Here is a 15,525-nt window from a genome sequence, read left to right as displayed (position 1 = left end):
GAGAGCACTAGAACAACTTCTTTCTTTTTTGTGATGAGGGAACCTAGTGAAAGTATTGCTCATCGGACTCCATTCTAATGGTAAAGTCACGGGTCACATGTTATATCTACAAACTAGGTGGGCCGATGAAGTTCCGAGCTGAAGCCCAGTGCAGCATATTCAAACAGTTAACCTTCGCACTAAACCTTCAAAGAGAATCACCACTTCAATTGTGTTTTTTGATCAAAGGCTGGCATTGAGCCAACATTTGCATTCGTTCTAAATGATGCACAGTTCTACAGGTACAGAAGCTGTAAGTAACAATCCATGGAAGCTTTCCAGTCTTGGTACATTCACACAATCCACAAATAAATAGCCTAGAGAAGTAGTTTATGATCCAGGTACAAACTTGGTGGCATAGACCCAAGCATTGTTAGCAACAGGGTTGTCAAGATGGTCCAAGAGGTTTTCCAGGGGACCTTTTCCAGTGACAATAGCTTGAACAAAGAAACCAAACATGGAGAACATAGCTAGCCTGCCATTCTTGATTTCCTTCACCTTGAGCTCAGCAAACGTAACAGGATCGTCGGCTAGGCCGAGAGGGTCGAAGTACTGGCCTCCAGGGTAGAGGTCGTTACCCTCTCCGACGCCAGGGAGGCCGTTGATGCGGAATCCCTCAACAAGTCCCATGAGAACAACTTGGAATCCCAGAACTGCCAAGATGCTTTGAGCATGAACAAGGTTGGGATTGCCTAAGTAGTCCAGGCCACCTTCAGAGAAGATTTGAGCTCCAGCTTTGAACCACACTGGCTCTTTGAAATCCACACTAACCCATTTTTCAAGTACTTCTGGGGTAATGCAGCCTAGTGCTCCAAGCATAGCCCATCGCCCATGGATCACCTAAATAGGCACAAAATCTTTGTCAGCTGTTCTTTTACATGTGTGATGGTATAAATTTCAGAAATCCTTAGATGGGTTATTCTTAACAAGCTTGTATATTAAGCAAAATATGGAGCTTATCATCCCATCAAAGCTAATTGATATGATTTGGAACTAACCTCAAGGGCTCTGTTCTTGGCAAAAGCCTCTGGGTCAGCAGATAAACCAGCAGTATCCCATCCATAGTCACCAGGGAACTCTCCAGTCAAGTATGAAGGAGTTTGAGCTGAAAATGGTCCTAAGTACTTCACTCTGTCTGGTCCATACCATAAGTCATTCCCCTACACATTCCACACAAAACCAACAAGAAATATATCCTCTAATTATTCAACAGCAGCCAATACAAATCCATTCACAGACACAATTCACATACATAAGGTCAAACCCACAGAAATTATGTCCCTAATTATTCAAAATAGGAAATAGAGATGTGAGAGAGAGTACCATGGTGTACTTTGGAGTGCCCATAGAGACAACATCTCTAAGAGGGTTGGCAAATGAGGTCCCGCCCTGTCCAAGAAATGGGGTTGTCCTGAGGACAGTGCTGGTGCTAGCACTTAGCATTGATGCCATTCGTCTCAAACAAGCTTTTTCCCCTCTTCAGTTATTTCACTTGAAGCTTAGATTGAGCTATCAAAGAGGAGAAATTTTATTAATAGGCAGTCTGGTGTAGAGAGAGTGAAGAGCATATATTTTGTGGAAGAAAGGAGAATCTAAAGATGGGTGGTCTAGATTGCAGGATAAGAGGCTCTGAACAGCCAATCACATGCCTGCAAAGGATTTTCAAGTATCGCCAACTCATATCCTTCTATCCACATGTTATCTTGACAACGCTATATGATATTATGATTGCGTTCCTTTATTTTCTGGGAAAATCTTGTTGTGGATTGTGATGCACGTATTTCATATCTGGACACTTAAAAGATTGTAAAATTCACCCAAAATGACGTTGTTTAAACTCAAAAAAAAAAACAAAAAAAAAAAACTTCTTGTGAATTGTGATGCACATATTTCATACTTGGAATTGTAAAAAAATTGACGTCATTTAAACCGACAAAAGAATATATATAATGTTTGCGGTGAACGTGGATCGAACACGTGACCTTCAGATCTTCAATCTGACGCTCTCCCAACTGAGCTATCCCCGCAATTTGATGACAAGGTTTTACTGTTTTTTTTATCTAACCTATTAGAGCATTCCCATTGATATCTCTCTATTTAATCTACAAAATATCACTTTTTAACAGTTTACAGATTCTCTATTCAATAACAACTGCATCAGTATCTCTATTCCAAATCTCTATAACATTAAAATATTAGTTTCTTCTTATTTTATTATTCCTTATATATATTACAGTTTTTAAAATTTTAGACAAATTAATTAATATTAATAAAAATAAAAATACAATAGTAAAAGATAATAATTAATAAATTAAAATATTTATAGCAATGCTTGTGGAGCATTTGTGGAACATTCATAGCAATGCTTAGTAATGTTTTTGTTCAATTTGTTTATTTGCTTAATAAATTTTTCATATGTGTGTAAGTTTCTAATTTATATATTATTAGTATGACTTTATGAATTAATGATTTCGAGTTAAAATTTACTTTCTATGTGTGAGTTTCTAATTTTTATTAAAATATTAATTTCTTCTTTTTTTATTAGTATTTGGTTATTTTATATTTATTTTTAGAAAAATAATTAATACTTAAAAAACTAAAAGATATTAATATAATATATTAATAAACATACAATTAAAAATAATCAATCTGTGTCCATTATTACAGATAAATGATAACAAAGTATGTCATATCCACGTGTCATTCAATGGTTTGTCAAGAGAGCATAAAAAATCCAAAGTCAATTAAGTCCGCCCATTTTCTTCTTATTATTTTATTGTTTATTGGGTTCAGATTGGACAAAAGTTGCGTCATAGTTATTGCATCCAATGTGAATCTCTCAGGCGATCGTAATTTATCAGATGCTCTACACATACCAATGTGGAGTGATTTGCTTCAAATTTGTTGTTTTGACGCCATGTTTTACATACAGATCAAGTTTTAGAGCAATCAATGTGAATGCTCTTAGTTCAGGATAAATTAGGTACTATGTAGATTCCCAGTATGATTCTCAGGAAGATCTCCTCTTTTTCGAGCCCAACTTAGAATTCACCAAAGACTCCTGTTGGCACTGGCTCTCTTAATCACAAAGACTCACACTACTCAATACTCATGGATGAGTTTGACGATAATCTGAGCAATTTTCATGCAATCATGTTTTTGTTTCAGAAGTCCCAAATGAGTGATTTTAAAAATTGAGAGCTCGTCAGGGCAAACCAAATGTACATTCCAACAATATGCAGGAATATCAATGTGAATACTTCCAGAAACAGAGCAATCTGTTTCTACGTTGTTGAAGCAGGGCATCAATCCAGAAGATGAAGACGGAGCAGGAGGCGAGGGAGACGGTGATTGTGAGCGGAGTTCCTTGACCGCGGCGGCTAGTGCCTCCGTGTTGAGCCCAAGGTCGCATAGTGCAATGATGAGCGAGAGCCAGACTCCAGTGACTCCCTAGCCGTCTTCGCCGCCTCTGAATCCGTCTCCGATCTTCCAAAACAGTGAAGCAAAGTTTCACAGCAATAGGCCTGATAAACGAGGCCCGATTAATCTTGCTAATCTTGCTCAACCTACAAACCCAGTAAGAAACTCTTCTAAGCCCAATAGTTAAGCCCATATGTCAAACACACAATTAAATTCCACAATTCAGAATTCCTAAATTCGATTTTAAAAGCCCCTAATTTGCTTTGTCTCGTGCGGCTTTGATTGACCTGGTCATTCTCTTTAGTCCTACTTTCTCTTTCTCCAGCAGTGTTTGATGTAAAGTTTGGATTAGTAGTCCAAGTTAGACACGCAAGTCTGTGGATTCTGCTACTTTTCTATCACCATAGTCAAATTTTCTCATATATTTTATTTTCTTGGATTGAAATTTTGGAACCGATTGATCAATTATTTCCACAAGTCTGTTCTCAGTCAACCATCAATCAAGTATCACGCCTTTTGAGCTTGCATTTGGTGATTCGAACTCGCCATTCCATTTCACTATAAATAAGTACCGTGTCCTGCTTCATTGCCTACCTTTCAAATGCGTACATAAACAACGTGCAGTGATGCAGATTCGTAAATGCATGATTGCTCTGATAATCTACTCATTTTTCATTCACACATGCTTTGTTTCAGGGGACCCAACAGAGGATTTCAAGATTGAGAGGTTGCCAGGGCAACCCTATTTCACGTTTCAACAGTATGCCGGCTATGTCTACGTGGATAATGCAAAAACGAGGGCTCTTTACTTCTATTTTGTTGAAGCAGAAACTCAGCCCGAATCAAGGCCACTTGTTCTTTGGCTTAATGGGGGTGAACTTTAAATAATTTATTAGGGTTTTTGCAAGATTGTGTAAATCATTCAATGCTATGTGGGTTTTGAAGTATCTATTTGTTTCCTGTTCAAGGTCCTGGTTGTTCAGCTGTTGGTTATGGAGTATTTATTGAGCATGGCCCCTTTAGGCCAAAGGGAGATATTCTGATCAAGAATGAGTATAGCTGGAATAAAGGTTCCACACTTTCTCTTTCCGAACAAACAGCTATTCTTATTTGTCATGTTTCTTTCTATCAACGAAGTGAATCAATAGTGTGGTGTAATTTGTTTGATTTGCAGTGGCAAATGTTTTGTACCTGGACGCACCAGCTGGAGTTGGCTTCTCTTATTCAACCAACAAGTCTTACTACACCTTGGTTAATGATCAGATGACTGGTTGGTATACATGCATTATGCACATTGATTTTAGCTATGTCTTTTTGATATAAAACTGTCGTTGGATCATACTTTTGTTTCTTTCTGAAGCCCAAGACTCTCTTGAATTCCTGAACGGCTGGTTTACCATATTCAACAAGTACAAGGAACATGATTTCTACATTGGTGGAGTGAGCTATGGAGGTCACTTTGTCACACAACTTGCGAACCTTGTTGTTGAGAAGAAACCTTCTTATAAACTGAAGGGGATAGCTGTGAGTTTTTTTTTTTTTTTACCTTTAAATTTTTAAAATGAGATTCATTGAGCTTATGAAAACAATTATCATTTGATTCAGCTCGGTAGTCCTCTTCTGGACTTCAATACTGACTTGAATGCACGGGATGAGTTCTACTGGTCTCATGGATTGATTTCAGACAATGTTTACCATCTTCGCCTGACTGTTTGTAACAGTTCTCAGAACTTCAGGGAGTCGATGATTACAGGCAATATTTCTAATGCGTGTAATACTACTAGTATCCTTTCTCTCGAACAAGTTGGTGCTTCTACTAATCTAGGTGATGTCACTGGTGATATCTGTTTATCATCTGGTACATCACAGTCGCAGACAGACAGTTCTATAAATCCTCAGGCAAGGCCAATACTATTTGTCAACAGCTTACGTTTTGTTTTGTACACTAATTTTAAGTTTCTCTTCTACCCCAAACTCACTCATGTTTTCTCTTGCTTATAGAAATTTGGAACATACGTAGACGTCTGTGCGGACAACACTACAACCAAGTACTTGAACAGGGAAGATGTGAAGAAAGCTCTTCATGCAAAACTTGTTGGAGTCAACTCTTGGGAACTATGCAGCGGGTAATGCATGGTCATTTTCTTTTAATTGGAGTCCTCAGAAAACATTCAGCTGATTGTTTCATTTTCTTTTAAAATGCATGGTCATCCTCACTCTTGTATTTTGTTTTATGCTGTTGTTTCCAGAGTCTTGAGATATGATTACAGAGACTTTGAGATACCAATGCGTGGTATCTTGAGCTCCTTGATTGAGTCTGGCCATAGGGTCATTGTTTACAGGTAACATATATATATATATATATATATATCTTTATCTAATTTGATCATTTTGAGCTGGAAAAGTGATGTAACTTCAAAGACATATGATGACAGTGGAGATCAAGATGCAGTTGTACCATTCTTTGGCACTCGAACTCTGCTAAATGAAATAGCAAAGGAATTAAAACTGAATGTAACTACTCCTTATCGAACTTGGTTCGAGGGAAGACAAGTCGCTGGATGGACTCAATCTTATGCTGATGGTAGGCTAACCTTTGCTACTATCAGAGGAGGAGATCACCAAGCTCCCTATAATCAACCAGCAAGATCCTTTACACTGATTGAGGCATACCTTGCTGGGAGACCACCACCGACACAGTGACTGATTATTGATGCATGTTTATTTCAATAAATATTATGTGATTCAGTCCTACTGTTTTGAAGTATTCTATATGTATTGGCATCTTATGTGAAATATTCGCAAGCGCACAAATCGTATCAGTAATAAAGAGTGAATAAAATATCGTTCTCACGAGGATGTATTGGCAAATTCAATTCAGTAACAATCCAAGTAATTATCACACTAAAATGGAAAGATGAATTGTTTGGATGTGTTTTATCTAATGCTGAAACAAGTAATTAAGAAATTACTAACTAATTGGCAATTTAATTAAGCAACCAAGCAAACAAACAAAGAAGTGTGTTTTCAAGAGAGTCAAACACTAGGGTTCCTAATTTCACCTCCTCATATCCAATTGAAATTCACTAATCCATTAATTCTCAATTCTCAATCTAATTTTATTTCTAACACTCGGATCAATATATCAAAAACCCGGTAAGAGTAGTGGAAATCATTTAACGATTACATAAGTCATAAACCTATATTCTTATGGTTCATGCAACCTATGTTCTCTATGGATTCTTGCAACCCTAGGCATATCCTTCTGGTCTCAACCAAGGCAAAAAATCATCCAAATGGTGATCAAGCATTTGAAAGCAATAAACACATCCACAGAGAATCAACAATAAGGAGAGAGATTCAAGAACAATAAACCAATTTCATTCAATCTTTAAAGATCTTTAAAGAGGGGTTCCATTAGGACCCCTAGTTAGAGAATTTGTTTCTCATAACCAAGGAATACAAATCAAGATCCAAAATAGCAGTCATTAAATACAAGAACAAGGAAGAAATAAAGAGAAACCCCTGGATCACCCTGCTTAAGCCCCAATAGCTGCTGTAGAGAGATTTCCAAAACCCTTGTTTGTTCCCCAAAAGTTGTGTCCCCCCAAACCCTAAAAAATCTACCCTCTTATAATCCCAAAAACCCCAAAAGTTGTGTCCCCCCAAACCCTAAAAAATCTACCCTCTTATAATCCCAAAAACCCCAGAGTCATTTTTCTAGCAAGTTTATGTCGTTTTGAACTGGACCCACATGAATTTGGGATATTTTCGGGCATTCGAGAATTTTTAGAATCACGAATTAAGTCCCGTCGATCAATCGTAATTTGGGCCGATCGATCGGATTTGCTATCTGCTTAGGGATGGCAATGGGGCGCGGCAGAGCGGGGGAGGATCATGGTTGCCCCGCCCCGGCCCCGCACTCCGCCCCACCCTTATTCAACATCTTTGAAAATTGCAAAATTAAATTACACATCCTAAGATTTGAACCTGAGACTTCTAAATGGAAGAGTGAGGAGCTAACCAACAAACCAAAGCTACTTTCATGATACATTTGTCAACTAATTAAATTATTATCTTTACATACCACCTATTATATTTTTAACACAATTAAATAATTTTAGTTTTACTTAATGGGTATTTATTTTAAATTTTATATTTACACTTCTATAGTTTTTTAAATTGTTTAATTTTATACTTTATTTTATAAAATCTTAGGGTCTTCAGATTTTATCAACATTTATGAGTAGATGATCATATTATGGCTTTAGGGTTTAGTGCTTAGGTTTAGGGTTTAGGGTTCAAGGCCTTTAGGGTTTAGGGCCTTTAGGGATTAGGGGTTTAGGGTCTTTAGGGCTTTAGGGTTTTAGGGTTTAGGGTTTAGGGGTTTAGGGTCTTTAGGGATTTGGGGTTTAGGGTTAGGGCCTTTAGGGTTTTAGAGATTAGGATTTAGGAGTATATGGTCATATTCAACTTAAGATTTAGGGTCCTATATTATATTTTTATGAAAATCAATTCAATTGACTTAGGAATAGAGACTAGAGAGTCATATTTAGCTTAGGGTTTAGGGTAAGCTTTTATCAACATTTATTCAATATAATTAAGAGTATGATAATATTATGTTTAGGGACTTAGGGTTTAGGTGTTACTTTAATTTTAATAATAATATCAAATTAAAATATGTTTAGACAAATAAATATTTTTTTTTATATTACGTTATATATATATATATATATGAATATCTATAGCGGGGCGGGGGATAGGGTTGGGGCAGGTTGGGAGGCATACCAGCCCCGCCCCGCCCCGTAGCGGGTTGAGATTTTTTGCCCGGTCCCCGCCCCACACAAGCCTCGGATCGGGGAAAATCCGCGCGGGTTGGGTCTGATTGAGGCGGGTCGGGGAGAAATTGCCATCCCTATATCTGCTTTTCCATCATCAAAGTGGTTCGATCGATCGGAATATACTCTGATCAATCAGACTTCTTCTCTGTCTCCAAATTTGGTCCTTTAAGATCCGATCCAGCTCCTTTTCTTCAATAAGTGCCTCGACACCCGAAATGTGCAAATAACAACTCTTTAGGCAGAATTAATCTCAAAACGACTCTAAACAATGCAAGATTTCATGTAAAAGGATGTACAATTATATGTATATAATTAGCACATCAACTGAGAATGTAAAAGCATTTGCCATTCCAAATAATTATAGGTTACGTTGTATATGTAAAAATAGAAATGTGTGATGTATAATGTGTAATGTGGTTGTGGTCGTATATGACTGAATAAAAGAGCAGAGCTTTTAATCTTGAACAATTGTTTTGATTGTACGTATTTCTTCATTCTTCAAACTATTGCAGGTGACCTCTGATTACAAATTTACAACTCAATTCTGTCAAGACTTGTAATCCCACATCGTTTGGTATTCTCCAAGCGATGTGGTTATAAGAAAAACCTAAACATCTCTCATACAAGAAGGCCTTTTTTGGGACTAAGTATCATAAGCGGCAGCTTAGAAGAACAAATTCGCACGGGTTCGATGTATCCATAGTGAAACTCCAAACTGATCAATGTTGTATGATGAAGTGGTGAGTGCTATTTCTGATGATCAACAGTTAGTGCAGTGTTTCCTTGTGACTATATATATGTCCACGAGTTCCATTAGTTTCTCAGGGTGAAACAATCCATAGCACCATTTTAAGATCTAGATTATGAGAAACTATTTAAAAGAAACTCCAAATTCATTCTATATTCATCTCTATAATCCGTGACCCACACATCACATGCAGGCAGAGGAATGGACAAAAAGTCATTTTTCAAGACTATTCTGCACCAGTGGCGGATCCAAGATTCAAAATCACTAGGGGCACAAATAAGTAACAAGGGCTTGGGGGTAGCGCTCCCGAATTTTTTTTTTGAGGTTCTTTCTATGACACGAAGAAAATAACTACCAATAACTTCAAACAATAAAATATTACATATTTATTTATCATAATTATTCTCTATGAATTTTCATTTTCTGAAAACGCTCTATAACAACATCATTAGTAATATTTCTAAACAACTTTTTCTAAGAAAGAAACCCTAATAAATTGAGATGGAAAGATCAATGACGGGTCATGGGCCATTAAAAACGCTGCCAATGGGATGTTAAGTGCTAATAGAAATTGGGCCAAGTAGCCACTCATGGGTTAGAGGGCTTGCTTTTTTAAATTGGGATTGGGGGCCTAAAAGAAATTTATTGGGGGCCTGGTCAAAAGGTATACTACAACCCAATATTATATCAAATTTTCATTGGGAGCCCAGGCCCCAAGTGAGATTAATGTTCATCCGCCCCTGTTCTGCACTATCTGTAGGACAAAACGCGTTTGGTAGCTGTAGAAATTCTAGGATTTTCTTAGTGATTGACTGGAAATCAAAAATGGCTGTGGCTTAAGATGATTGATGAGAAAGATATTCATATAATTCTTAGTTTTTTTCCAAACTAACACTATGACAGTAAATATGTCCCAATATAACATTGGGATGAAAATATTTCCCTTTATAACACTACATGCCAATCAGAATGACGTGTTTTTTGAAGTTTTTATACGATAGTCACTCCATCAAAAAATGTAGAGAGTCTCGCCATCTTCAATGACGTCACCATAGATCACAAATTATATGAAATAGTTGGCCATGAAGTCAAGATTTTCAACACATCCAAGCCTAGATCTACTCTGATGACGTCAAAAATAGGACCGACCCTACTGGATGAGTCAGTTAGTCAGACCAAGTCATTCCTTCCTGATCGACTGCCTTCCTTTCTGCACATGAAGCAAACGTAAGCTTTGGTAGGGCCCCGAGGGTGTGCTCGGGGGGACCTCTCCGATGTTCAAGTCAGTACGATACTAAAGTTGGGAGGATGACTTGCTCTTCGGAGCTCTGCCTCTTGCTCAATAAGTAAATTTGAGTGCAGGAGTTAGAATCCCTACTTGAGAGTGAAGGTCCCCCTTTTATATGTGCCTGAGCAGTTTGAATTGTAGTAGGAGTCAGACTCTCTCTCATTGATTTGCTAGAGGGTTTTTTAGAGAGAAAATTCCCTCTGTATCCCTCTCCAAAGGGGAGTAGGACTTTGCTCGAGAATTAGTGTCCTGTTCGGACTCTTCATTAGTAGATCTACCCTTAGTAAGGTATGGTCGAACCTTACTACCTAGGTCAGATGGGACGAACTACCTTGGTTGGAAGGAGTGTACTAGAAAGGTCGGTCATGACCTTCCTATCACGTGGTCCTGACTCCTTACTTCGGTGAACGACCGAAGTAGTGCCTCAATCCTGTAGTTCGGCCTCTTCTTGGTCATACCAAAATAGCATACTGAAGTAGGAACTTCGGCTACTGACTGGTCTTGACATAGCTATCACTTATATGACACATGTCCAACTTTTATTGGTGGGGTTATTTTGGTATTATCATATGCCCCCTACACTCTCATCAAGACATATTTTGGCGAATTGATGAGAGGGTAATTTTAGCCTGTATTTATCTCAATGTAGATTGAGATTCACGACCTTTCACTCTCTATTTTAACAAGCCTTTTCACGCTATTTTTTATTTTTATTTTTTGTCTAAGTGACGATGTGCCTTCAACTGGGATGACCTAGCTTGGTTACTTTCCTTTGCGTGTCTCCTTGGCCATTCTTTTGGGACTTGTGTGTTTTAATCAAGTCATTTGTTCTGAGGAGACTTTATGAAGAGGGAAGAGCTTCTCTAGCTCCGTCTTTTCCCTTCCTTCATACTTCTCTGTTATGAGCACATGGAGGACAGAACTCACCTGGAGGGCCGAACTGACCTAATAGGACCTCTTTGGTCATTTGATTTGGACTTACAAATTTTTCTCAAGAGTTTAGGCAGAAACTGGCCTAGTTGGCCGAGTTGACCTAGTTGGCCGAATTGACCTAGTGGGACCACTTGGTCCTCTCGTTGGACTTGTGAGTTTTTGGGCCGACGGACCTATTTAGCCGAACCGACCTATTTTGGCCGAGCTGGCCTAGGTGGGACACTTTGGTCTAATTTTGGACTCGAAAATTTTTACAAGTCTTTTTGGGCAGACCGACCTTACCGGGCCAAACTAGCCTAGGTGGGACATTTCAGTCCTATTTTGGATTTTAAAATTTTTACAAGTCTTTTAGGCAGACTGACTTTACAGGGCCAAACTAACCTAGGTGGGACACTTCGGTCCTATTTTGGACTTGAAAAATTTTACAAGTCTTTATGGTTGAAGTGTCCTTCAAGGCCAAAGCGTTCTTAACAGGGCTTTACTGTTTAGTTATCTAACCTATTAGACTATTAGTTCGTGTTTGATAAAACTGTTTCGGGATAAATTAGGTGTATATATGCATTATATGATTTGGGAGTGAATGAAAATTGAAGTCGGATGCGTTCTAATTAAAAAAATCTCCCAAAAAACCCTCCTTCGCTAACCTCGGACACCATGTCAAACTTACCCTAATGAGTAATGACTACGACAAAGAAAGAATCTAACATAACAGATTGAATGATTTTCAACACCCAACTGAGAGTCATAACAGATTAAACAAACCAATTCAATAATCAAATAGCAGATAAACTCACAAATTGAATAATTTTTTTGAAAAAAATAAAATAACACAAATTTTATTTCAATTGCTTGTACGAGTTCAACAACAAAACAGAGATCCTACCCAGAAACCACTAAACCCGAAAAGAACAAACAACAAATAAAATCAACCCAAGAAACCCAGTTTGATTCTTCAATCACAGACCATCAGAAAGATCTCTTCTTTTTTGTGAACCCAACTTAGAATTCAACAAAGACTCCTCTGGGCACTGGCTTTCTTAATCACAAAGACTCAGACTACTCAATACTCATCCATGGATGAGTTTGACAATAATCTGAGCAATTTTCATGCAGTCATGTTTCTGTTTCACAAGTCCCAAATGAGTGATTTTAGAAATTGAGAACTCGCCAGGGCAAACCAAATGTACGTTCCAACAATATGCAGGAATATCAATGTGAATACTTCCAGAAACAGATAAATCTGTTTCTACGTTGTTGAAGCAGGACATCAATCCAGAAGATGAAGACGGAGCAGGAGGCGAGAGGGAGACGGTGATTGTGAGCGGAGTTCCTTGACCACGGCGGCTAGTGCCTCCGGGTTGAGCCCAAGGCCGCATAGTGCAATGATGAGCGAGAGCCAGATCCAGTGACTCCCTAGCCGTCTTCGCCACCTCTGAATCCGTCTCCGATCTTCCAAAGCAGTGAAGCAAAGCAAAGTTTCACAGCAATAGGCCTGATAAACGAGGCCTGATTAATCTTGCTCAACCTACAAACCCAGTAAGAAACTCTTCTAAGCCCAATATTTAAGCCCATATGTGAAACACACAATTAAATTCCACAATTCAGAATCCCTAAATTCGATTTTAAAAACCCCTAATTTGCTTTGTCTCGGGGAGGCTTGATTGACCTGGTCATCCTATTTAATCCTACTTTCTCTTTCGCCAGCAGTATTTGATGTAAAGTTTGGATTAGTAGTCCAAGTTAGACACGTAAGACTCTGGATTCTGCTACTTTTCTATGACCATAGTCAAATTTTCTCATATATTTTATTTTCTTGGATTGAGACTTTGGAACTGATTGATCAATTATTTCCACAAGTCTATTCTCAGGCAAAACCGTCAATCAAGTCACACGCCTTATGAGCTTGCATTTGGTGATTCGAACTCGCCATTCCAATTCACTATAAATACGTACCCTGTACTGCTTCATTCCCTACCTTTCAAATGCGTACATAAACAACGTGCAGTGATGCAGATTCATAAATGCATGATTGCTCTGATAATCTACTCATTTTTCATTCACACATGCTTTGTTTCAGGGGACCCAACAGAGGATTTCAAGATTGAGAGGTTGCCAGGGCAACCCTATTTCACGTTTCAACAGTATGCCGGCTATGTCTACGTGGATAATGCAAAAACGAGGGCTCTTTACTTCTATTTTGTTGAAGCAGAAACTCAGCCCGAATCAAGGCCACTTGTTCTTTGGCTTAATGGAGGTGAACTTTATATAATTTATTAGGGTTTTTGCAAGATTGTGTAAATCATTCAATGCTATGTGGGTTTTGAAGTATCTATTTGTTTTCCTGTTCAAGGTCCTGGTTGTTCAGCTATTGGTTATGGATTATTTATTGAGCATGGACCCTTTAGGCCAAAGGGAGATATTCTGATCAAGAATGAGTATAGCTGGAATAAAGGTTCCACACTCTCTCTTCCCGAACAAACAGCCATTTTTATTTGTCCAGTTTCTTTCTATCAACGAAGTGAATCAATAGTGTGGTGTATAATTTGTTTGATTTGCAGTGGCAAATGTGTTGTACCTCGAAGCACCAGCTGGAGTTGGCTTCTCTTATTCAACCAACAAGTCTTACTACACCTTGGTGAATGACCACATGACTGGTTGGTATACATCCATTATGCACATTGATTTAGCTATATCCTTTTGATATAAAACTGTCGTTGGATCCTACTTTTTTTTTTTCTTTCTGAAGCCCAAGACTCTCTTGAATTCCTGAACGGCTGGTTTACCATATTCAACAAGTACAAGGAACATGATTTCTACATTGGTGGAATGAGCTATGGAGGTCACTATGTCACACAACTTGCGAACCTTGTTGTTGAGAAGAAACCTTCTTATAAACTGAAAGGGATAGCTGTGAGTTTTTTTTTTACCTTTAAATTTTTAAAATGAGATTCATTGAGCTTATGAAAATAATTATCATTTGATTCAGCTCGGTAGTCCTCTTCTGGACTTCAATACTGACGCGAATGCACGGGATGAGTTCTACTGGTCTCATGGATTGATTTCAGACAATGTTTACCATCTTCGCCTGACTGTTTGTAACAGTTCTCAGAACTTAAGGGAGTCATTGATTACAGGCAATATTTCTAGTGCGTGTAATACTACTAGTATCCTTTCTCTCGAACAAGTTGGTGCTTCTACTAATCTAAATGATGTCACTGGTGATATCTGTTTATCATCTGATACATCACAGTCGCAGACAGAAAGTTCTATAAATCCTCAGGCAAGGCCAATACTATTTGTCAACAGCTTACGTTTTGTTCTGTACACTAATTTTAAGTTTCTCTTCTACCCCAAACTCACTCATGTTTTCTCTTGCTTATAGAAATTTGGAACATACATAGACGTCTGTGCAGACAACACTACAACCAAGTACTTGAACAGGGAAGATGTGAAGAAAGCTCTTCATGCAAAACTTGTTGGAGTCAACTCTTGGGAACTATGCAGCGAGTAATGCATGGTCATTTTCTTTTAATTGGAGTCCTCAGAAAACATTCAATTGATTGTTTCATTTTCTTTTAAAATTCATGGTCTTCTTCACTCTTGTATTTTGTTTTATGCTGTTGTTTCCAGAGTCATGACATATGATTACAGAGACCTTGAGACACCAATGCGTGGTATCTTGAGCTCCTTGATTGTGTCTGGCCATAGGGTCCTTGTTTACAGGTAACATATATACATATATATGTATCTTCTATCCAATTTGATCATTTTAGCGGGAAAAGTGATGTAACTTTAAAGACATATGATGACAGTGGAGATCAAGATGCAGTTGTACCATTCTTTGGCACTAGAACTCTGCTAAATGAAATAGCAAAGGAATTGAAACTGAATGTAACTACTCCTTATCGAACTTGGTTTGAGGGAAGACAAGTCGCTGGATGGACTCAATCTTATGCTGATGGTAGGCTAACCTTTGCTACTATCAGAGGAGGAAATCACCAAGCTCCCTATAATCAACCAGCAAGATCCTTTACACTGATTGAGGCATACCTTGCCGGGCGACCACCACCGACAAAGTGACTGATTATTAACGCATGTTTATTTGTATAAATATTATGTGATTCAGTCCGTCCTACCGTTTTGAAGTATTCTGTATGTATTGGCATCCATTGAGAATGTAAAAGCATTTGCCATTCCAAGTAATTATGGGTTACGTTGTATATGTAAAAATAAAAATGTGTAATGTGGTTGTGGTC

At 38.1% G+C, this 15,525-nt stretch overlaps 3 protein-coding genes and 1 non-coding gene across 4 annotated transcripts; 2 read left to right on the top strand and 2 right to left on the bottom strand.

The window, feature by feature from the left end:
* Positions 1-214: 214 nt before the first annotated feature.
* LOC119985664 (chlorophyll a-b binding protein 13, chloroplastic) lies at positions 215-1,590 on the bottom strand. Its single transcript, XM_038829971.1, has 3 exons — positions 1,363-1,590; positions 1,038-1,199; positions 215-879 (listed from the first exon to the last, which is right to left on the bottom strand). Exons 1-3 carry the CDS (start codon positions 1,489-1,491, stop codon positions 370-372), a joined length of 801 nt encoding a protein of 266 aa, XP_038685899.1. The 5' UTR covers positions 1,492-1,590; the 3' UTR covers positions 215-369.
* Positions 1,591-1,993: 403 nt separating this feature from the next.
* TRNAF-GAA lies at positions 1,994-2,066 on the bottom strand. The gene has a single exon. It is a non-coding gene; the product is annotated as a tRNA-Phe (tRNA).
* Positions 2,067-4,032: 1,966 nt separating this feature from the next.
* LOC119984953 (serine carboxypeptidase-like 45) lies at positions 4,033-6,316 on the top strand. The gene is made up of 8 exons (XM_038829080.1): positions 4,033-4,332; positions 4,428-4,529; positions 4,634-4,729; positions 4,820-4,983; positions 5,065-5,358; positions 5,461-5,585; positions 5,709-5,801; positions 5,895-6,316. Exons 1-8 carry the CDS (start codon positions 4,086-4,088, stop codon positions 6,160-6,162), a joined length of 1,389 nt encoding a protein of 462 aa, XP_038685008.1. The 5' UTR covers positions 4,033-4,085; the 3' UTR covers positions 6,163-6,316.
* Positions 6,317-13,244: 6,928 nt separating this feature from the next.
* On the top strand, positions 13,245-15,525 carry LOC119984955 (serine carboxypeptidase-like 45). Its single transcript, XM_038829083.1, has 8 exons — positions 13,245-13,523; positions 13,620-13,721; positions 13,828-13,923; positions 14,016-14,179; positions 14,256-14,549; positions 14,652-14,776; positions 14,900-14,992; positions 15,082-15,525. Exons 1-8 carry the CDS (start codon positions 13,277-13,279, stop codon positions 15,347-15,349), a joined length of 1,389 nt encoding a protein of 462 aa, XP_038685011.1. The 5' UTR covers positions 13,245-13,276; the 3' UTR covers positions 15,350-15,525.

Source organism: Tripterygium wilfordii, chromosome 19, assembly GCF_013401445.1.
Source record: "Tripterygium wilfordii isolate XIE 37 chromosome 19, ASM1340144v1, whole genome shotgun sequence".
NCBI classification, from domain to species: domain Eukaryota; kingdom Viridiplantae; phylum Streptophyta; class Magnoliopsida; order Celastrales; family Celastraceae; genus Tripterygium; species Tripterygium wilfordii.
The sequence above is the reverse complement of the archived record's forward strand: the minus strand, read 5'-3'. Positions and strand labels throughout refer to the sequence as shown.

What these genes read in the sequence shown, in the direction of transcription:
- LOC119985664 (XM_038829971.1), bottom strand. Translation starts at nt 1,491, where the DNA reads ATGGCATCAATGCTAAGTGCTAGCACCAGCACTGTCCTCAGGACAACC. An exon ending in GCACTCCAAAGTACACCATG is followed by an intron (nt 1,200 to 1,362) that starts GTACTCTCTCTC and finishes TGGAATGTGTAG; the next exon opens with GGGAATGACTTATGGTATGG. An exon ending in CCAAGAACAGAGCCCTTGAG is followed by an intron (nt 880 to 1,037) that starts GTTAGTTCCAAA and finishes GTGCCTATTTAG; the next exon opens with GTGATCCATGGGCGATGGGC.
- LOC119984953 (XM_038829080.1), top strand. Translation starts at nt 4,086, where the DNA reads ATGCAGATTCGTAAATGCATGATTGCTCTGATAATCTACTCATTTTTC. An exon ending in ACAGTTCTATAAATCCTCAG is followed by an intron (nt 5,359 to 5,460) that starts GCAAGGCCAATA and finishes TCTTGCTTATAG; the next exon opens with AAATTTGGAACATACGTAGA. An exon ending in TCTTGGGAACTATGCAGCGG is followed by an intron (nt 5,586 to 5,708) that starts GTAATGCATGGT and finishes TGTTGTTTCCAG; the next exon opens with AGTCTTGAGATATGATTACA.
- LOC119984955 (XM_038829083.1), top strand. Translation starts at nt 13,277, where the DNA reads ATGCAGATTCATAAATGCATGATTGCTCTGATAATCTACTCATTTTTC. An exon ending in TGTTCTTTGGCTTAATGGAG is followed by an intron (nt 13,524 to 13,619) that starts GTGAACTTTATA and finishes TTCCTGTTCAAG; the next exon opens with GTCCTGGTTGTTCAGCTATT. An exon ending in CATAGGGTCCTTGTTTACAG is followed by an intron (nt 14,993 to 15,081) that starts GTAACATATATA and finishes ATATGATGACAG; the next exon opens with TGGAGATCAAGATGCAGTTG.